Genomic DNA, 22,980 nt, shown 5'->3' with positions numbered 1-22,980 from the left:
TGAACATAGGCATTGATGAGCACGATGCTTTTGTGAATTCCGTCAGGTTTTTCGAGACGCACCCCCACTAGTTCACATGAGTTGCTACACCATTTCTCTAGATTTATGGTGGAAACTTTGTTTTTTAGGTTTTTGTTCAGTATGATTGCTACTCCTCTTCCTTCATTCCTTTGAAAGACTGTGAAATTCTCAAATAGATGTGAAATAGATGTAAGATGTGAACCAACATATAATAAAAACAATCAAGGTCGCATACCCTGAACTCAGAAACTTTAGCTCCATACAGCGGACATAGGTAGGCCTCCTTCGGTCATGGCTGACCATGGATAGAGTATATCCGACCTAATGGCTGACCATGGATAGAGTATATCCGACCTAATGTCTAATTGGGCTGTGTGCTTGGACCATGCAGCGTCGCCTGTGACTGTAGAGACCGATGCAAGAGAGGCAGTCTCTGACGCAGCGGTCACATGTGTAAGCTGATGCTGGTCTGTTGGCTGCCATCAGCTAACAGTTTGTCCTCACCAATCCGTAGCTGATTCTTGAGGGTGCTTCTCCATCTGTTGTGGTCATCTGCAAGGTCCTCCCAGGACTCAGTGTTGATCTCAAGTGCCTTCATGTCACGTTTGCAAACGTCTTTGTATCTCAGCTGTGGGTGGCCGATGCTTCTCTGCCCCGTGGCGAGCTCTCCATAAAGGATGTCTTTTGGGATGCGACCATCTTCCATGTGGCGAACGTGGCCCAGCCAGTGGAGCCAACATTGTCTCAGCATGGTATACATGGTCGGGAGGCCAGCGCGAGTCAAGACTTCGGTGTTTGTCACCTTGTCTTGCCAGGAGACGCCAAGTATGCGCTGTAGGCTTCTCAGGTGGAAGGTATTGAGCCTTTTCTCCTGACGAGCATGTGTGGTCCACGCCTCACTGCCATACAGCAAGGTGCTGAGGACGCAGGCGTTGTATAAAGCCATCTTTGTCTTCATGGTCAGCTTGGGATTTGTCCACACTCTTTGTGTGAGGCGGGCTAGCGTTGTGGCTGCCTTCCCGATCCTCTTGTCGATCTCGGTGTCAAGGGAGAGGTTGTCGGTGATGGTGGACCCAAGGTAAGTGAATGGATGGATGACTTCAAGCTCGTTGTCATCAATGGTGATGGCTGGTGGAGATGGCGTGTCTTGGCCTAGGACGTTCCTCTTCTTGAGACTGATGGTCAGACCGAAACCTTCGCACGCCTGGGAGAAGTGGTCCATTAGTGACCGCAAGTCCCACTGGGTGTGGGTCACAACTGTGGCATTGTCGGCAACGAGCATGTCTCTGATGAGGGCTTCGCGGACTTTAGTCCTTGTTCTGAGGCGGGCCAGATTGAAGAGCCTGCCATCTGATCTGGTCCGCAGGTAGATCCCTTCTCGCGCTGTGCTGAACGCATGCCTCAGGAGAAGAGCAAATAAGATTCCAAATAGGGTGGGGGCGAGGACACAGCCTTGTATGACACCGCTGCATACGTCGAAGGGCTTGGAGAGGCTACCATTAAACTGCACCATCCCTTTCATGTTGGAGTTCAAGGACTGAATCAAGCTGCGCAGTTTGGGGGGACAGCCGATCTTTCGAAGAGCCCTGAAAAGGCCGTCTCTGCTGACTAGGTCAAAGGCCTTGGTGAGGTCAATGAATGCGACATACAGGGGCACCCTCTGCTCTCTGCACTTCTGGCTTTGGCGAAGGAAGAAGATCATGTCTACCGTGGATCTCTCTGCTCGGAAACCGCACTGTGAGTCCGGATAAACGCGTTCGGCCAGTTTCTGCAGGCAAATTAAGAGGACCCGAGCGTAGACTTTGCCTACAATGCTGAGAAGCGAGATGCCTCGGTAGTTGTTGCAGTCGCTCCTTTCGCCCTTGTTTTTGTACAGGATGATGATCTTGGCATCCCTCATGTCCTGCGGTACAGCTCCCTCATTCCAGCACTGATGGAGAACTGTGTGCAGAGGATGCAGAAGAGTAATCTTGCAGTGTTTAATGAGGTCTGGGGGAATTCCGTCACTGCCTGGTGCCTTGCCTGATGTCAGGCTGTTAATGGCCTTGCTGAGTTCGTCCTCCGTTGGCTCTGCCATGTTTTCTGTGGAGTAGAGGTCGGAGTAGTGTTCCGCCCATCTCTCTATCTGCTGTTTAGGATCGTTGATTACTTCCCCAGTAGAGGATTTGAGGGGGGCAGTCTTGCTCTGTGTTGGTCCCAGTGCTTTCTTGATGCCATCATACATCCCTCGGATGTTGCCTCTTTCAGCAGCATTCTGTATCTCTTCGCTGAGCTCTGTCCAGTACGCATTTGCACATCGCCTGGCGTTAAGCTGAACCTTACTCCTGGCGGCCCTGAGGATTTGCAGGTTCTTCTCACTGGGTGACCATTTGTACTCAGTGAGTGTAGCGCACTTGGCCTCAATACTGGGAGTCATCTCTGATGATTTGGCCTCAAACCAGTCCCGTGGGACTTCGTGGTTTTCTTCCCAAAGGTGGCCACAGCAATGCGGTACATGGTGTCTCGTAGCGTTTCCCATCTTTCTGTGGCAGAGTCTCTGGGCTGCAATGCATCGAATTCTCTCTCAAATGCCTCTGCAAACTGTTCTACAAGGTCTGGCTGAGAGATCTTGATGACGTCAATGTGAGAGTTCCCTTGTTTCTTTGAGCAGTGGAACTTCTTTGGTTGCAGTCTGATCTTACAGCATACCAGAGAGTGGTCTGTGTCGCAGTCTGCACTGTGGTAAGAGCGAGTGTGGAGAAGGTTTTTGATGGCAGCTCCTCTTACTAGGATCAGATCCAGTTGGTGCCAATGTTTTGAGCGCGGGTGCCTTCAGGAGACTGTGTTGGGGCTTCGTCTTGAAGAAGGAGTTGGCAACGCACAGTTCATGGCAGGTACAAAACTCAAGTAGTCGCTGTCCATTCTCATTCATTTTCCCCACTCCAAAGGAACCAAGACAGGAAGGCCACGAATCGTTGTCTGCACCCACTCTGGCATTGGAGTCGCCCAGGAGAACAAGTTGTTCTGTCCCGGGGATGTTCCTTATGGTTGATGCGAGAACATCATAAAACTCATCCTTGGCGTCTGGAGAGGCAGACAGAGTAGGAGCATATGCGCTGACGAGAGTGACATAGCCTTCGGAGGTGTTGAGGCAGGAATCTGCTGCTGTCTGGCTCGATCATGTTCAGCAGGCTGTTCCTGACTGCAAAGCCTACTCCGTACTCTCTTGGGGCATCAGAGCTCTCCCTTGCCAGAAGAAGGTGTAGTCCCTCTCCTTTACTGTTTCTGAGTCAGCCAGCCGTGTTTCCTGCAGAGTGGCAATGTCCACATTTAGCGTCTTCAGCTCGCTGTTTATGACGGCCGTCTTTCTGGCGTCACTAATGTCTTGCAGATCTTGGGAGAGCCCAGGCATCATTGTCTGGACATTTCAACAGGTCAGTTTCATTGTTGATCCGTTTCTTGAAGTTTTCTTTTTGCCTGGTGCAGAAATTAACGACCTGCTTATCGGATATTCTCCAAATCTTCATACACCCATAGAAGAAGGCAGGTCGTGGCGGGACAGCACCTAATTGGCTGCGGGCTGCCCAGCTTGGGCGGGCGGTAGCTGTCCAGTGGGACGCGCGGGTCCCTCCCACCGTCAAAAGCAACCCCTGGCGTCAGCTCTACGCCAACTGAGCGCTAACTTATAACTGGTAACCCTTGCTTCATGTGTTGTTCCGACGCTAGTGCAAGTAGCCAACTGGAGTGTCCTCTCCAGGTTGTAGGTGCAAGGTAATTGTGGATGGATGGACAAATATAAGCCTGGGCAATGTAATATGGAAGACAGGCTGTTGCCCATGCAGCTTGTCCCCCCTCTCCACCTTGCTGACAGATCCAAAGGAACAGCAAGGCTGTTACGTTTTGGTGCCCACGCGGCCGCAGGAGCTGCCGGAAAGTGACAAAGTTTGCCATCCAACCGCTTTTGAGGCCCCACACTGGATTTTCTGTCAGGGTTTACTCCCTTAGCTATGTGGCCGCGGGCAGCTCTCCAGAGCTGGCGCCCTTTGATGGGTCATTTATTTCCACCAGGGTGTCTGGCCGCCCTCCTCACCATCCTCCTGAGAAGACTGGTGGGGGTGCTGGTTTAGTCGCCAGCAATTCGACCCTGTGACAGGTAGTACTGGGATCATGGTTACCAGTAGCAGATATATCTATCTGACCTGACAACTCAAACAGCCCTCATACAGCGGAATCTCACACAAAATGCAACAAAGAAACCATTTTCTACAAGATTAGATTACTACAATTTTCTTCTTGCTGGTAATCCACATACTCAGCAGCTAAGCTCTGGAACCCACTCTTTCCAATGCAGTCAGCCCCTGGAGTCCGTTACCCATTACTATGAATACGGCTTATCCTTCCATACTATTTAAGAACGTGCTTTCTCCATCCAGACTGATTACTTGATTCTGATGTATGTGCATGAGGACAGAGAAGGGAGTGTGGGTGCGGTTGCCACCATGTGCATGTGAATAGAATAGAACAGAATACTTTGTATTGTCATAAAACCTTAAAAGTTTATAAGACACAATGAAACATAAACATGAGCATATTAAGAAGAGAAACATTCATGAACAAATTTCGCCAGCCTTGGCTGTATTTCTGTTAGAAGGATCAATTCACTAGGCTTTGCATTTGGACGACATATATCGTATGTGTGTGTGCGTGCGTGTGCGTACGTGTGTGTGCGTGTTATGTGTGTGCATGTGCGTGTATGTGTTATGTATGTGTGTAAGTGCGTGCATGCGCCCATTTGTGTGTGTATGTGTGTGTGTGTATGTATATGATGCGTTGTTACTTGCTACCTTTTTGTGTTATACACCATACCATAATACTGTTTCTTTTGTATTACTTATTTATGTTACTGTAAAGCGCCTTCAGCGTTGGAAGGCGCTATACAATTTTCTGTTATCATTATTATTGTCTCTATAACCCACAGAACGCTGAAATGGATTGCCTGATCTTTATTAATGTGCGTACTTGTTATTCTGTGTGTGTATACACACAAAGAGGGTTATGAAACTCTTCAAAACTTTCAATGTTAAAACAAATTCTTCTGTCAAACTGATTTTAACGGAGGTGAATAACACTGAGAGTCAAGTCAGTGGATCTCTTCTGCTACTAGTAAACCATGAAACCCAGTACTACCTGCCGTATATGGTTTGTAAATCCAACAAGAAAATCCGATCTGCCCAAGACACAGTACATGAAGAACAAAACACCAATAACCAAGCTGGCTCGGTTGTCGCCCAGACTAACAAGGAACGCGTCCACCGTCAGCCACCAGGGCGGAGATGACAAGTGTGTGACTGGTGGAAAATCTAGAAGGAAGATCCGTGGAAGAGATAAGATCATGATGGCTTCCTGGAACTTAAGAACACTGGTCAAAAACGGAAAAGTGCAAGAACGTTTACATAAAGTCAAGCAGTATACCTGACACATTGTAGACTCTGTTAAGTCAGATAGATAGACCTGAACAAACACATCAATGGAGAAGGCTTCCTTTTCAACAAGAACATCAATAATTCTGCCCTCGGATGCTGCCCACCATCCAGCAGGATTATTACCATCAGACTGCGGGCAGCACCCTTCAACATCACCATTACACAAGACTGCTCGAACCGAAGACTATGATGACGAACAAGTGGAAGAATTCTACACACAGCTCCAAGACGTTATTGACAGAAGAAGACTCTTAATGCAAAGGTCGGCACTGAAGGAGCTCTGTGGCCGCTCCTGTAACACCATCAAGGAGCGAAGATTGCGACTCCGCCAGCTATAACAACATGATATTGGCCAACACTTTTGGGGAATACACGGCTTCACAGTGCTTGACATGACAGGCCCCAAATCGGCTACATCCTGGTACAAAACCGATACCAGTCAGGCACTAACAGAGCAAAGACCAGGACGTTCCGTGGTGCAGACACTGGAAGTGATCATGATCTTGTTATCATGAACTTCAGAGTAAGCTTAAGAAGATCCACAAACCCAGAAACACCAGACTGAAATTATCCTAGTCAAACTGAAAGATCCTGCCATCTGTGAATCCTTCAAAGCAACAAATCGCGGAAAGTTTGCACCACTGCTAGCGCTTGATGAGGATGCTGGAGCAATGGCCAACACCTTTAACGCCAGTAATGCCTGAAGTAGCCAGTGAATTGCTTGGAAAACTTGCTTGCTCAAGTGTTTTGCGTGCATGCATGCGTGCGTATGAGTGTGTGTGTGGGTGTGTGTGTGTGTGGGGGGGGGGGGGGCGTGTGTCTAGGTAAATGTTTTTGTGTGGTTTATGTCTGACTGTAGTATGTTTCGTAATTGTAAAGGGCTTTGATTTGTTTGAAAGCGTTACACCTATTACTATCACTGGACATTTACAACAGACTAACAAAGGAAACGTCGATCCTTCGCTATTTTATTGAGAAAAAATAAAATCAGCAAATCTGCTTAATCTCTTCATGCACCTAACTTAAAAAATCTGAAAAATGTGCCCAGTGAAGGAATCCTTCCCCAATAATAATACGTATTCCAATCGCACAACACGTACTTCGCACATTGCAGTTCAGATCCCAATTGTCAGCTGCCGACACGAATGAAGTTGTCGGAACGTAATCTACATGAGGGCATGCGTGCCATCCTTCGCCCCCCAGCCTCCCACTCCGTAACCCCGCCCCCTTCACCGCCTACCTCCTTACTTATAACTTCCCTCCATGCACACTTTAAACACACGCTCAAAGCGAAATACACGCACACGTGTATTTTGCGCAATGCATTATACGACAGTCAAAACTTACCTCCAATTTTGCAGACTCTACAAATGTCACGTTCAGAGAGTTTCTTAGATCCGCCAATCGCCAAAGTACAGGAAACTGGGGAGTAACGCGACAGCTGACGGTAGCGTTGACGTCAGGATCAACGTCATACTGAACGCTGCAAAATCTGTTCCATGCAGAAGGAAGGTACGTGAGCAGGTCAAAACTGTTGGATGCAGTGGAGGATGCGTTTGATACTGAAGTGGAGTGGCAGGTAATAGAGGCGAGGAGACAAATTCCGACAACTGGAACTGCATACCACGTCATTCTCGTACGTAAAGGAGTGAAGACAAATCGGCACAACTGCTGAAGGGGCCTCCTGCAAATGGCAAAAGGGATTCGTCAGGGCTATCGTCATTGTGAATACATGATGACTTGATTTATCTTCCCCCTCAACAACCTTCTCCCTCTTACCCCCACTACATATAATTGTGTTCACAGAAGATTTTAGTGCCCGAAATAGAACCGTTTTGTAAACTGATTTGGAGTTTCGAATATACTGCTTTTACTTTTAATATTCTTTGGCAGAGTATGCCTTGTGGTGGTAGTGTTGAGAAAACATATTGGCATTGCGCTCTTCTGGTCACGTTGTTCCGGACATGTGTCCGACGATCGTCTTTCTTCAGGTGGCAGAAGGGTAGTCTTTTGCGGTGGTCTGTTTGGTGGCTGAGGGGTAGTCAGTGGGCATTACAATGTCGAACACACACACAAACACACACACAGTAGGGACCTGACTCTCTCTCTCTCTCTCTGAGTGACCCTGGTAACATGTAAACAACTTATCCCTTGAGGAAGAAACGTGATCGTTTCGAAAATTTGAAATAACTGACAGGTTGATCTCTCTCTCTCTCTCTCTCTCTCTCTCTACATATATATATATATATTGTGTGTGTGTGTGTGTGTGTGTCTGAACACATCATAATATAAGAATGTTGTGGTCTTAGGTAGGAATGCAATAAGAAAGGCTGGAGAGAACAAAGGGATGGAAAGAAAGACGGAAGGAGCATATGTAAATATACTATTAGAACATGTGTAACAAGAGAGGCAAGGCCTTCAAGACTCACTTGTGATAAATTAAGTCCCCTAGCATTAATTACAGAGTAATTTCCCTTTTTTTACTATCTGCACCAAAACGTTTGAAAGAAATCCATGCTTAGCAAAAGAAGTTCCTGTTTGAACAAAAAAATGACAATACTGTCTCCTCTTGTTGTTGTGTCAGAATAAGAGGTCAAAGTGCCAAGTTTAGAGAATACAAAAAATATAAATATAACAGTAAATGCAGTTTGCATATAATTAGGCTTCTTTTTTTAATTTGTGCCCATCCCAGCAATATTGTTTTAAACAAGATGACTGGAAAGAACTGAATTTTTCCTATTTTTATGCCAAATTTGGTGTCAACTGACAAAGTATTTGCAGAGAAAATGTCAATGTTAAAGTTTACCACGGACACACAGACACACGGACACACACACACACACACACACACACAGACAACCGAACACCGGGTTAAAACATAGACTCACTTTGTTTACACAAGTGAGTCAAAAATTATATATTTTTGTATAAAACGGACATAATGTATATATCATTAATCAACTGAGTACTGTGAATAACCCTACGCTCAAATATACTGACAGAGATACACATAACAATAACGGGAGAAAATTACCTTTCCAATTACTTGTGATGCTTGCAGTTTAAGGCCTGTTCACCGTCCTTCAGGACTTCTTAATTTCTACATGCATGGTGGCTCAAGTCTTATTTTCCTACCCATTAATGGCAAACGAGATTATACAACGTCTATAAGCTCAGTGGGCATCGAGTTTGGACTTGAAATTGTTTTCAGTTGGTGAACTACCTGGTCTGGAAGGTTATTCCAGGTGTTGATGACACGTTCTGCAAAGTAATTGCTTCTGATATGCAAGTTTCAGGAAATTGCATGACACCAGTCGTCCGGGAATCTTGTTGAATATGTGTAGACCCTCGCTGCACATACTGTCGCCGGTGACATTAATGCGCAGACACACACTGCATTATATATTGTCGCAATCCATAAGCACAAAACATTTTTTATTCGGGTGGATAACAGCAAACTTACACATAGAGAAAGATGCCAATGTGTTGTGCCTAATCTTCTTGAAAACACTGACAAAATGCAAAAGTCAAGCAGAAAAACCAGCATTATACAGTCAAGAGTAACAAACACACTTGTAGGAATGGCAAAACCAAAGTGGGAAGTTTTCCAACATAACTTCCATTTCTGGCTTTAGCATTATCATTTTTAATGATTCAAGCGTGTATGTCCTGTCTTGTAGGTCAAAACCAAACAGGACTTCTTCTTTACCGTGGACGGAATGAGAAGAAAGTCTTCACTGAGAACCCTGATATATTTCTCTTTGAAGACGGAGGCATCGAAGACAGTCCCCACCCCATGGCGGCATCTGCATCTAAAAAAAAGTATCACAGATGAACAAATGGTGTCTGCTGGACCTCTTAAAACGAAGTTAGAATGGTAAAAAATGGTTTCAAATCAAAGGTACCTTAAGATGAAGATAAAAACGACGTTTCGAGTCATAAACTCTTTGTCAAGTGAAGAGGTGAAGAAGTGTTGACAGGTATCAGCAGCCTATATTGAACAGATGAGTACATCTCAATGGCTGGAAACTTCTGCTCTGCTCACTGTGTTGTTGGAGGAGAGGGGGTGGTGGGAGGAAGATGAGGGTGGAGCGACAGGAGAGGAGGGTGGATGGGAAGGAGGAGAGAGGGAGTGGGGGGGCGAGGGGGGGGGTTGTCTGTGGGGAGGGGGGAATGGGAGGGAAGGGAAGGGGAATGGAAGGGAAAAGAAGGGACGATAACTAGTGTCACTCTCTGACATTGATTCCATGAGGTTGCACTGTGCCAAGGCGGGAGATGATCTGGCTTTCCATAAATTTCCTGTGTAGGCAGTCACCACGGCTGTTGCATCAAAGTGCTGCCACTGATATATGCGAAAGGTTGTGTTGCCTGGAGTTAAAGTGGTTTCCTACTGGTGTGTCTGTTCTAGCAAATATGTTGTCCTTGTGTTCTTTGAAGTGGTCGTTGGGTGTTCTGAAAGTCTCACCTATGTATATTTTGAGGCAGCGGCTGAAGAATAGGGCATAAACAACATTTGGGGTTTGGCAATTTAAGTGTGATTTGATGTGGAATTTATTACCCGAACGGACCTGAACTACTGTGGTTGGGTTGATGAATGTACAAGTTTTGCATTTGGGTTGATTATATATGGTGTTGCCTGGTGGGGTTGAAGGGTATGTTGGGTGGAAGGCAGATCCTACGAAGTGGTCTCCAAGGTTCTTGTCTCTTTTATATGCAGCCATTCGGGGTTGTCTGAAGATCTAGTTTAACTCATCAATGCCTTTCCATGTAGAATATACTCAACTGCGCTGTACAATGTAAATACTGACGTTTAAAATATGTATTTGAACACTAAAATGAAAAAAAGAAAAACTTACGAGCATAGCCCTTTACAGTCAGCCAACCAAACACTCAAGCACAAAATTTACACACACACACACACACTTAATTCATATGTAGCCGTGGTCCCGAGTGGTATATTTATATAAAGTGGACGGTACAAAAGAATTACTGATGATTTACTGTATTAAAGAATAGAAAAGATGCATGCACTGGCCCAGGGACATATAGCAGGCCAGTCACAAAAGGGTTTTTCTATTGTTTTATTTACAATAGTTAAGTAAGTAAAGAAGAAGAAGAGATAAGAAGAATAAAGAAGATGAGAAGACAATGCACTGAATAAGACACAACAAACAAATGTCATTAAATACAACATGTCAGGAATGTATGTGAACAGTAAAGCACATGCATACATATTACATGGAAAGACTACCACTCAGTTTGGGATAAGCAACAACATAAGATAAGATCATGCATATGTGTGAAGACCAAACACTGACATCAAATGACATTTCTAATACATTTGAATAGTGTAGATAAAATGGTTAAAGCTAAGCTGATTTAGTGAAAGTACACCGACAGTATAGATTTAAGTAAAGCTCATACTGTTTCAAAGCGACTCAAATGAATCAGTTATTATGTAGCAACCTACCGGAGAGAACATGATAACCGAATTCCATTAACAGACTGATACATATCAGATGGTTTTAACCAATAATTGACATTAATCCAACACTATCTTGTAATCACCACAACAAAATACTACACACATCTTAGAGTCCTGACTAAGCACGCTGTAGCAGTACAACTGATATCAGCATGTAGAAAAAGATGGAATCAGTGGCTTTGATATTAAATACTGGCACGCTGAGAGACCAAATACCAAGTCAGTGCACAACACAAAGATGGGAAGAACTGTCATGGCTTAACCATTAAATGGTGATTGAACTTACACAAGTAATCCATTGCATCAAAGACAAAAAGCAACATAGCTATGCTTGTGCTCAACATTTAAATCTCCTCCACCGAAGCAGGATAAGTAACCTAACCACCAGTGACAGCAAATGAGAAAGAACACGTCATTCACTAGAACATTCTGGAATAGTCAAATAAACTATCAGTGGGCAAAGACGTCACTGACCGACGTTCGAAAAAAATGAAATCTGTGTGCAAACATATCATGGAACAGTAGATAGCACTTCAAGTCAAACAGAAATCCTTTAATATACCCACATCATTCTGTGACTGAGGAAGCAACAACCTAAATCAGAAACACACAGTCTAACACATCACCATAATACATATAAGTTCGAAGGTAATCATGATCAAATGGCGAGATAAACATCCTAGCACAATGGGTACCTACAGTAATACGTAGTGAGACACTGTCCATTGGGGCTGTGACACACACTTTGGGTGACACACAGTCAGTGGTCAGCTAGCTGGCTATCACTGCAAACGGGCTCAGTTGAAAGTGACCAGTGGTCACCTGCTGTGGCTACTTATGCAAGTTAAGCAAACTGCAATGACGCTCACATGGCATGTGAAACAAAAGGTCCCCAATCAGGCTAAATCTCATTAGAATTGTGTTTGTTACAAGGTGTTCAGTGATAGATTTCTAAATGATTCCTGAACTGATTTACGTTGGATAGGTCACAAAAGAAACAGCCCAACACCTACTTTCTAATGAGTATAAAATGAAGTGTTGATTATTTAAGATGAATTGATCATCTTAATTCAAGTCACATGAACTGATCAGTTTAAGCGAGCTCAATGCAGAAATTTACAAACTGCGTTAAATCAATTTAACGTAGGCAAACACAAATGGAATAGATTTAAAGATGGGATTGTGACAATTCTGCCGGTATATAATACTTGTAGTCTACTGATCTTACAAAGGGGATATTTAATCAAATACAGTGTGTCAGAAACACAGTTTTCAACTCACCCAATACCATTGAGCGACACTAGTTGTGGAGTGATTGTCGTTAAGTGTCGACAATGAAAATTGGCTTTGTATCTTCTAAATACCTGATCTATTCTCATCCAAACACTATAATGGTGTGGTTTTAGTTTCCAACAGCAGTCACATACAAAAATGTAACTTAGCATTAGGTGTGACGAGAAGGACAAAATGACGTAAGCTTAGCATCAGTTGAAATCTTTACACTGACGAACAATTAAACTAAAATCAAATATGCTTCTAACTGATTTAAGTGTATGCGTAAGCACAACAAATATTGCAGATAACGATACAGAGACTTGATTTAACAGATGTTTAGAGAATAGGTTTAGAATGGGCTTTGCATTCAGACCAGGACAGACATTCTGTGTGAGCCGTTGGAGACCGGCGGTTAGTTTTGAAAAAGGTGTTTGCTATAGCTCAGCTTTCAGCTTGTGCTGTGATTTGAGACACGGTCATCTGTTGTCAGCTGAGCGCTTGGCTACACACACATAAATGTTTCAAAGAACACATCACATTTTAATCAGAACACCTTACATTTAGTATAGTTGTGGTTTTTGACTCACTTGTGTAAACAAAGTGAGTCTATGTTTTAACCCAGTGTTCGGTTGTCTCTGTGTGTCTGTGTGTCCGTGGTAAACTTTAACATTGCCATTTTCTCTGCAAATACTTTGTCAGTTGACACCAAATTTGGCATAAAAATAGGAAAAATTCAGTTCTTTCCAGTCATCCTGATTAAAGCAATATTCCACCTCTGGGATGGGCACCAAAAAAAATTTAAAAAAATAAAAAAAAGAAGCCAAATGATATGGAAACTGCATTTACTGTTTTTTTGTTTTTGTTTTTTAATTCTCTAAACTTGGCACTTTGATCTGATATTCTGACACAACAACAAGAGCAGTCATTTTTATCATTTTTTGTTCAAACAGGAACTTCTTTTGCTAAGCATGGAAGCTATATTTCTGGTGCATGTCTTTGCTGCAGATAGTAAAGAAGGGAAATTAATCTGTAATTAATGCTAGGGGGGTTAATTTGCTTTAAACTGATCTTTCTCATCTTAAACATTACATTTTGAAATGGTACTCAATACATAAAAAGCTTGTGTGTTTTACTCTCAGTGTACAGAGCTTTCACTATGTTCATTCACCCAAGTGGTCTTTTTCGAAAAAAACACCTAAAACCAATACTATGAGTGGACTTTATAGGTCTATTGGCTGAGCCCTGAAGGTCATGGGCAAAAATCAATTGCGTACACATATTTATACATATTCAAAGCGTGTGCTCATATTCTTCGTGAGCGCGAAGGACGCCATTTTGTTTCAAGTTGTTGCCCTGCCCATTGAATCCTATATTCAACTGAAAATACAGGATAACATGTGATGAAAAGTTGGTGAAGGAGACCATTAAATATTTATTCAGAGAAAGATTTGTGAACGCATCACTTACTGGATTATGCCCCAAACTGCCATAAAAATATCAACAAAATCAGTCAGATTTACAGTAAAAAATAATAAACCATGAGAGTTAATATCTTGATGAAACGTAAAAATTTCCAGTCTTGACTTTTCTCAAAATGAAGTCCTTTTCACTTCATACGACGTTTAGAAGTATTTGTACTTGGCTCTACATGTTATTAGTTTAACAAAATACGCAATGTCCATATCAACTTTAAAACTATAAAACTAGAATGAACATAAAAGAGAAAATGAATCGACCGTGTCTACCGGGTGTACCTAAACTTGTACATCTATCTAGATCCAGAGAAAAAGGCCTAATGTTGCAGTGTGATTGCGGCGATAGCCACGTCTCCTTTACCGCGGACTTAAAAGCAATTTTTAATTGCCCTTAAAGATTTTTTGCAAGCCCAACACACACCAGAATAATATGATTTAAACAGCGTTCTCACTGCGAATACTGCAATCGATTTATTGCCCTTTAAAAATCATGTTTAAATGTTAATTTTTTTAACTTCAGTTAAGGCGTGTATTGGGTAAGACCGTATCTTCTCACCCGAACACGATGGGTTCGAATCTGCCATCAGGACATTTTTTTTCTCTTTTTTATAATTTTATTTTATTTTTTTACCCAAAGCATTATAATAACAAATACAGAACACAATTTAATGATTAGATTAAAAAATTTTTTTTTTTAGTGTAACACAAGTGAGTCTTGAAGGCCTTGCCTCTCTTGTTTGGGTTTTTTGTTTGGTTGGGTTTTTTTCCCCTTTATTGTTGTGTCTATAAACCTTTCCTTTCCGGTTTTTATGACAAATAAATATGGTTCTGATTCTGATTCTGATTCTGATTCTGATTCACACACACACACACACACACACACACACACACAATCATCATACTCATGCATATCACATGAAAAAAGCTTTCTCTTACAATGCTCCAAAAGTGTGGAAATCTCTCCCTTTGACTATTCGTCATATAGAAACTGGTACCATGTAACCCAGTACTACCTGCCGCATGTGAAGTCTCCCAACGACGGACCAGGTGGAGGAAGAAACCTTTCCCAACGGAACTCAGAAAAACCTACACCTGCCGATGCCGTTCTACACGTGGCAGTATCTGCACCTGTGGCACTCTGAGCGTCGGTAGGAGAGAGAGTGGGGAAGGGACTGCACAACTCCTCTTCACTAAAAAAAGTCATCTGTGCTGGTCAGGCAACCAGGCTGATGTTGGAACGACGAGCTTTCCCAAGCCCTGCGGCGATGGAGAAGTGGTAACGGGGACAGACAGAGGGTGCTGCTGGCAGTTCCTAGTCACGACTCTGCACGCAGGCGGCTGTGGGGTGATGGGCGCCCGTATCCTCCCACAGCGTCAGAGCAGCCCTTTTTAGGGACAGCACTGCTCTCCCCACACGGGGAAGGGGGGATAAAAGGATCCCTAAACAAAGCCTGCCCCGCCTAGTACCTAGTAGGAAACCGCACCTACTTGGACATCCAACACTAGTGGTCGAAAACAGCAGAAGAAAAGAACCAGGAGTCATGCCATGACTCTGGGTGCCTGGAATGCTCGCACCCTTTTGGACAGAGACGACAGACCAGAAAGGTACTCATTGCTAGGATGATTGATCGCTACCAGGTGGACATAGCAGCCCTGAGCGAAACCAGGTTTGCTGGTGAAACCCAGATGGAGGAAGCTGGAGGACGCTACACCTTCTACTGCATTGGGAAGCCAGATGGCACCCCAAGAACCTCAGGCGTGGGCTTTGCCATACAAACCAAACTTGCATGACATCTTGACAGCCTTCCACGTGGGATAAACGATAGGCTGATGACCCTGCGTCTGAAGCTGTCCGAGGATCACTTCTCCACAGTCAGCTGCTATGCCCCGACGATGATCAACCCTGATGACATCAAAGAAGCGTTCTAGGAGGAGCTCAGCCGCACCATTTCAGCGGTAGACAGAAAGGACAGGCTGATCATCCTTGGGGATTTCAATGCCCACGTCGGTGTGGACTTATCCTCGTGGCCAAAAGTCTAGGACAGCATGGCACTGGCAAGTGCAGCTCCAATGGACTGCTTTACTCTCGCTCTGCATGTAGTATGGACTGACCATCACCAACACCTTCTTTCAACAAGCAGACAAGTACAAGAACACATGGATGCACCCCCACTCCAAGCAGTGGCACATGCTGGACTATGTGATTGTCCGGCAGAGGGACAGAGGTGATGTTTCCATTACACGCTGCATGAGAGGAGCAGTCTGTTGCTCGGACCATCGCCTGGTATGCAGCAAGATGAACATCAGTCTTGCATGCAAGCTCCAACCAGCCAGGCAGAAACCCCCTAGGAAGCTGAACATCCACCACCTCCCTATCACCAAGGACGTGCTGCAGCAGCAAATCAAAGCAGCCCTCCAAGAAATTCCTGCATCGACTGACGTAGAAGAGGTATGGAGCACCTTTAGAGATGCTGTGTACACAGCAGTAGCTGACACACTCGGCTTTGTACAGAGGAGCCACAAAAACTGGTTTGACGAGAACGACTCTGGAATCTCCAAGCTCCTGGGCACACTGTATATACGGCATCAAGATCACATTTCCGATAAAGACTGCCAGAGGAAGAAAAGCCAGTACTTGCAAACCAAGCAACTCGTACAGAAGAGGCTGCGTGAGATGAAGAACACCTGGTGGGAGAGAAAGTCCGAAGAGCTTCAGTCCGCTGCTGATACTCACGACATGAAGACCTTCCACGATGGTCTCCAAGCTGTGTATGGGCCGAGTCACAGGATCAACCCCTGTCCGAGCCTTGGATCAGACCACCCTCCTGACAAGAATGACGTCCATGCCCGCTGGGCAGAGCACTTCACCACCCTCCTCAACAGGGACTCATCTGTATCTGACGAAGTAATTGCAGCCCTCCCACAGCTACCAGTCAATGACTTGCTAGCTGCCCCTCCCACCAAGGCCAAGACCCGTAAGGCCCTGAAGCTGACAACGTCAGGTAAAACACCAGGAGCGAATGGAATCCAGGCTGACATCTACAAGTATGGAGGCGAGGTGCTGACAGACAAGCTGACCGCCCTGTTCCAGTCTATCTGGGAGAGAGGGGAGGTCCCCCAGGATTTCAAGGATGCTTCAATTGTCCACATTTACAAACGGAAGGGAGACAAAACATCCTGTGATAACCACCGTGGAATCCCTCTCCTCTGCATCGCCGGCAAGATCTTCACCCGCATCATACTGAACAGACTGGTGACATGGTGTTTGCCATACACCAGATGCAAGAGAAGTGCCGTGAGCAGAACAAGGAGCTCCATGTGGTCTTTGTAGACCTGACTAAGGCCTTCGACATGGTGAACCGCCGTGGTCTGTGAAAGATCTTCCTAAAGTTCGGCTGCCCAGAGAGCCTAATCCAGCTGATTGCGTCATTCCATGATGGCATGCAGGCGAGAGTACAGGAAAATACTGACATGTCGGATCCGTTCCCTGTGGTAAATGGAGTGAAGCAGGGCTGCATCCTGGCACCCACACTCTTCTCCATTCTTTTCTCTGCCATGCTGATTGACGCCTTCCAAGACTGTGACCTGGGCATCTACAGTCAGTTTCACACAGATGGCAAACTTTTCAACTTGCAGTGACTCCACGCTAGGTCCAGGGTGTTTGAGGCACTGTTGAGAGAGTTCCTCTTCACTGATGACTGCGCACTTGCTGCACACAGCCATGAGAACATGCAGTTCATTATGGACAGGTTCTCAACCTCCTGCAGGCGCTTTGGACTCACCATCAGCCTCAGCAAGACCGAGTCCATGTACCAACCAGCTACCTCACAGAACGCCAGTCCCTCCCCCCCACTTGCAACCAAGATCGATGACACAGAGATCAAGTCAGTCGACAAGTTTTGCTACCTGGGCAGCACCCTATGCAGCAACGGAGCCCTTGAAGAAGTGACGCTGCGCATCGCCATGGACAACTCCACCTCTGGCAAACTCAACAACAGGCTGTGGAACAACAAAGGCATCAGGCTCAGCACCAAAATCAAAACTTACAGAGCTGTTGTGCTGACTACCTTGTTGTACTGCTGTGAAAGATGGACGACGTATTGCCGTCACATTCAACAACGTGAGCAGTTCTACCAGAGATGCCTATGAAAGATCCTCGGCATAAAGTGGCAAGACAGGACACGTTGCAGGATCCCGAAGATGCTACTGTATGGCCAGCTGAAGGAAGGCCACCGCGAACTTGGAAGACCCTGCAAGCGCTTCAAGGACACCTTGAAGACAAACCCCAAAACCTGTGACACAGACATCGCATCTTGGGAAACTGATGCACTTGACCGCTCTCGCTGGAGGATGCTGTGGTCAGGTGGCATAAAGACGTTTGAAAACAAGAGTACGCTGGCCATTAAGGAGAAGCGTGAGCGAAGGAAGCAGGACTCAACTTCTGGAGGCGTTTTCTCTTGCAAGACTTGTAGGAAGTGCTGCACATCCAAAATCGGCCTCTTCTCCCATGTGAGGTCACACACTGACAGATAAAACTGCCTACCTACTCATCCGTAGGTCCGACGGGAGATTCCATCATATAGAAACTGCCCCTGCCTTTAAAAAAGCTATAAAAACCTATCTGTTCCAGCATAATAACTGAATCCCCTCCCTTTTTACCCCCCCTTTTTTTTTCTTTTTTTTGCTACCCCATCATCTGCACCGTTTCAGTGGCATTACTGCCACGCCGCTCATTTAGATTCCCCCATACACGGCCACACCCGGGTTCGTCCGACGCAGTTCCAGCGTCAGCAGTCCACAGGGAGCCATCGATGTTAGGTCGCCAGGAGGCCACACACCAGAGGAGACCCTGCACTGCTACTGAGTCACTTCGGTGGTGTTCAGTGGTGCCTGTTCTGTTTTAACGTACTTAGGACACCACCTACTAAGCCCCCTACTAACGACAATAATGGCTTAGTCGTGGAGCCAGACAGAGTGAGCGTCCTTCCCAGAGTGGAGACCGCCACCACGTCCCTCAAACAACAGCCCCCCATTAATCTGCCGACACTGACAACATTGACAGGACTCACTCCAAGCACGGAAGTGGAGGGGCATCGAAACTAAGGTCACCATGAGAGCAGAACATGAAAGGCCACAAACTTTAAGACTAGTTTGTTTATATTGATGACGATGAAGGAGGAGGAGGATGACGATGATGATGACGATGTTGCTATGGAGGTCCATTTTGGTTTGGGACTGCGTGACAAGGTTGTACTCTACGCTTCCTGTCATGATATCCCGGCGTTAACCAGGCCCGAGAGATACAGACACTTGCAGTGTTGGTCAGGTAATTAGAGCAACACACCCAAAGACGCATCCTTGAAGTGGATGACACTCGACTGTGTGGTCCAAGTCTCCCTATTTAAGCCCACAGCACACTCAACTCTGGGTAGGAGCCGGCCACGGGCCGAAAAACCCACCTCCGCTGGGAATCGAACCCGCGTCCTTCCAGCCGTCAGTCCGCGACGCTAACCACTTCGCCACGGCGACTGGTCTTTTTACCCACTTTTTTCTGTTTCCATCCAGGTGTTTTACAGTGAATTTGAAAGTGTTTTTTTGTTGTTGTTGGTTTTTTGTTGTTGTTGTTGTTGGTTTGTTTGTTTGTTTTGGGGTTGTTTTTTGTTGTTGTTGTTGTTGTTTTATCAATTATGATGAATATGTATTATGTGCTTTTTATCCCTGATTTTCTCTTAAAACTTTTAAATTCATGCATGCTATTACAGTATGAATCTTACCGAGCGCACACGCGCGCATCTGTGTGCATGTGCGTGTGTGGGTGGGTGGGTGAATGGGTGTGCGTGGGTGTGGGTGTGTGTGCATTTCGTCTGTATATGCTTTAATGCTTGTTTTTTAATCACGTAGGAGATATTTGGTCCAGTTCGCTGATTTAGGGCGACTATTTTGTTCACACGGAATGTGTTTTTTGTTGTTGTTTGTTTGTTTTTTCTCTTTTTTTCTTTTTTTTAGGTTTTTTGGAGATTTTTTATATGTGGTCGTCATTTTTGTGTAGAGTTTTTATTTTTGTTATATTTTACTCGTGTAATTTGCCTTGAGCATTACTGTATTTTAAGAAAAGGCGCAATAGAAATAGACTATTATTACATTATTATTATCTTCTTTTTTTATGCAATATCATATCACAATACTTAAAAACCCAATCACAATACTAAGAAATATTCCCGATATCACAATAAACAAAATCCATATCACGATAACTGAACATTCACTTCCAACTCTTAGCACCGGTAACACAAGTCACAATACAATGAAAAGCTACATCTTGAAATGCAGAATTTAAAAGCAGTCACACCCTCCTCCCCCCTCCCCACAACATATCAACATACACAAGCCGGCGACAATATGTGCATGGCGACAATATATGCAGTCAGGGTCTGCACATATCGTCGCCGGCGGCAATGTTGCAGGGGTGGGAGAAGGAGAGTGACAAAAGATGCCAACTCATCTGCTGCCTTTGCCAAGATCAGAGGGTGTATCCCGTCCGGACCTGGTGATTTAACTGTGTGAAGTTTCTGAACCTTTTCAACTGATATGTCAATGTCCTTTGCTTGGCCGGCCGGAGTAGTAGGTGTAGTGGGTGGTTTAGGCAGGCCGCCATCTTTTTCCACAGTGTCAACAAAGCCGTTCAGTTGAAGTCTGTGAGCCACCATCCTTTCTTAAATCTGCAAGGCCGCTCATAGTTGTCTTGCTTTTGACACAAGGCCAGAAGGATCTGGGATTCTTCTTTGCCTTGGCTGCAACAGTTTTTGTTGTTGTTTTTTGTTGTTTTTTCCTTGGTTTTTCTAGTTACTTTTTGCTTGGTTGCGGGATCTAGAATAGTCACGGTACTCCTGGCTGTCTCTGCCTTTTTGGTTATCCTCTTGTCTGCCTGGTTGTCTGTTTTTCTTTCAGTCCACTTCCAATACAGTTGGTGTTTCTTTAAAACACTTTCCAGAGTTCTCCTTTCCATACACTTTTTGAACTGTGTAGCTGTACTCGTGATATTGGAAACGTGATTCTCTATCATAGCATTCAATATGTTCTTAATGTGGTTCCAAGTCTCTTCTGCTGTCTTGTCTATGAGTTCTAATTCCCAGTTGACTGGTATCAGTTCATCTATTATTCCGTCGGTGTCATATTTTGAGAAGTTGTAGGGAATCTTTCTTTTATTTTTTTAAAAATTTAACATGAATATGATCAAAGTGTCGCCACGTGGGCCATAGACAGAGAGACAGTGAAGGATGAAGCTGTAGAAAAAGGGAACACCGCGCAGCATCCGTCAGTGTTAATGGGCCATCGGGCCCAGTGATAGTGTTAGGCCCGTGACGTGGCCTACAGGCTTCCGTCTGTTGACCCACATCCTGTTGACGGTGTTCGATGTGTTGTGTGCAAATACGTTTTAGTACACTTTTCTTCACTCTTATAATCCATTAAATAAACATGGCTCACGCCAGCGCGCGCCTGCGCAAGCCCACGCACTGCACACACACACATCCCCCAAAGCACAAGCGTGTGCGGAAAGGAAGTGATGCGAAACGTTGCCAAAATAACTTGCCACGAATCCCATGACTGTAATGACTGTATGCTTCACAGAGATGTGTCAATACCTGGATGTTTTCAAAACTGATTCCTCCACACAAGAATCAAATTGTAAAGATATTGTGCGGCAAAATGGAGTATCCGTATTTCAGCGTAATTTTGTTGAACTTGTGTGTGCCGTGTGTGTGTGTGTGTGTTCTGTGTACCACCACCACCCTTCACCATCGACCGCGTGTGTGAGATAAGTGTGGTCACATTTGCCAGTAACTCACAGGAAGGTTACACGAAAAGCATGCAGAACAGAAAGACTGAGAAACAAAACTCACTCACATTTACGATCCATGAAAGCCGAGCGACGAGTGCAGGAGGAAGAGAGCTGAACGAATCAACCATTGACAGCCAGGGAGTGGTCACATCCGGCTGCCTGCTTTCGAAACCACACTCAGTTCGTGGCCTCCAGGCCGCAGGTGTGTGTGTATCCGCAATTTTGAACGCAGGCTGTTTTGATCCTGTTATCCAAAAAAACTCTTTCACGTTTTGCGTGAGCTGCTGTTTCACCCCCTCCCACTTTACCCTTCGACGCTCTGTCTGTGTATACATCGCGTTCAGTGGTGTGTGTGGGGAGACAAAGACGGGACTTACAGATATAGCCAAACATCCGGACAAAGTGGACAGAAGAGACTCGGAGGGACAGACAGACATACAGACTGTCTGAAAGATAGAGGCACAGACAAACAGCCAGAACAAAAGCACCAATTAATTTCAAAACAGTCAAAGAAATACACTGTGTGTGTTCACGTGCGTGAAACAGCTCGACAAAGAGAGAGCATGGCCTAATATCACTTAAAGTGGAAGACGTTAAACATGAGCATGGTATTTGCTGATTATGTTGTTCGTCCTTCGGAAACAGTTGGTAATACCTGAAGAACACAACAGCATGTGGAAGGAAGAGAATAATTATTTTGCAAAAAATTGAAAGAAAGAGACTAGTCTACATCATGGGACTGAGTTTGCAACAGTTGAAAGCGTGTGTGTGTGTGTGTGTGTGTGTGTGTGAAATACAACGACGCATTTCAGAACACAAGGGTAGAAACGATGGAAAAGAATGGAAAAGAAAACATCGACTAAACTAAAAAAAAGTCATCAGCGTTGGTTCCCTAAGCCAACAAAGCTGTAAAGATGAATCATTTATGGGCTACTTATTAGTTACTTTTGCATTTCTTACACACACACACACACACACACACACACACACACATATATATATATATATATATATATATATATATATATATATATATATATATATCGGAGAATATATATATATATATATATATATATATATATATATAGTGGAGAGAGAGAGAGAGAGAACCGGAGAGAGAGAGAATAAAATGCAGGCTTATGTACCCTCATCTCTGATTGGGCTCACCGTACAGTTTATAATAAAATATTCAAATTTAAGACAAGGTGTCGTAAAATATGTACAAAGTCAACACAGTTTCAAATGACATCGGCTAAAATATACATATGTAAGACTAAGTAACAAAAATATGTACATCGACACAGGCGCCATCACAGTCTCAAATCACAAATCTCAAATCATCTTTTTGATTATCCTCTTGTCTGCCTGGTTGTTTTTCTTTCAGTCCACTTCCAATACAGTTGGTGTTTCTTTAAAACACTT

General features: G+C 44.6%; 1 protein-coding gene across 2 annotated transcripts in view; it reads right to left on the bottom strand.

The window, feature by feature from the left end:
• Window positions 1-21,973, bottom strand: part of LOC143300794 (uncharacterized) — a 100,054-nt gene extending 78,081 nt beyond the window's left edge. The window contains exons 1-2 of one of the 2 annotated variants that reach the window (XM_076614723.1): window positions 21,620-21,973; window positions 6,831-7,167 (exon numbers count right to left, since the gene is read on the bottom strand). In XM_076614723.1, the coding sequence (XP_076470838.1) occupies window positions 6,831-7,167; window positions 21,620-21,636 (354 nt within the window). In that variant the 5' untranslated portion in view covers window positions 21,637-21,973. The remainder of the gene's footprint in view (window positions 1-6,830; window positions 7,168-21,619) is intronic. The other variant, XM_076614724.1, reaches the window with a different exon arrangement.
• Between the last annotated feature and the right edge of the window lie 1,007 nt (window positions 21,974-22,980).

This window comes from Babylonia areolata, chromosome 26 (genome assembly GCF_041734735.1).
Source record: "Babylonia areolata isolate BAREFJ2019XMU chromosome 26, ASM4173473v1, whole genome shotgun sequence".
In the NCBI taxonomy this organism is placed as follows: Eukaryota; Metazoa; Mollusca; class Gastropoda; order Neogastropoda; family Buccinidae; genus Babylonia; species Babylonia areolata.
This window is presented reverse-complemented; position numbering and strand designations above follow the sequence as displayed.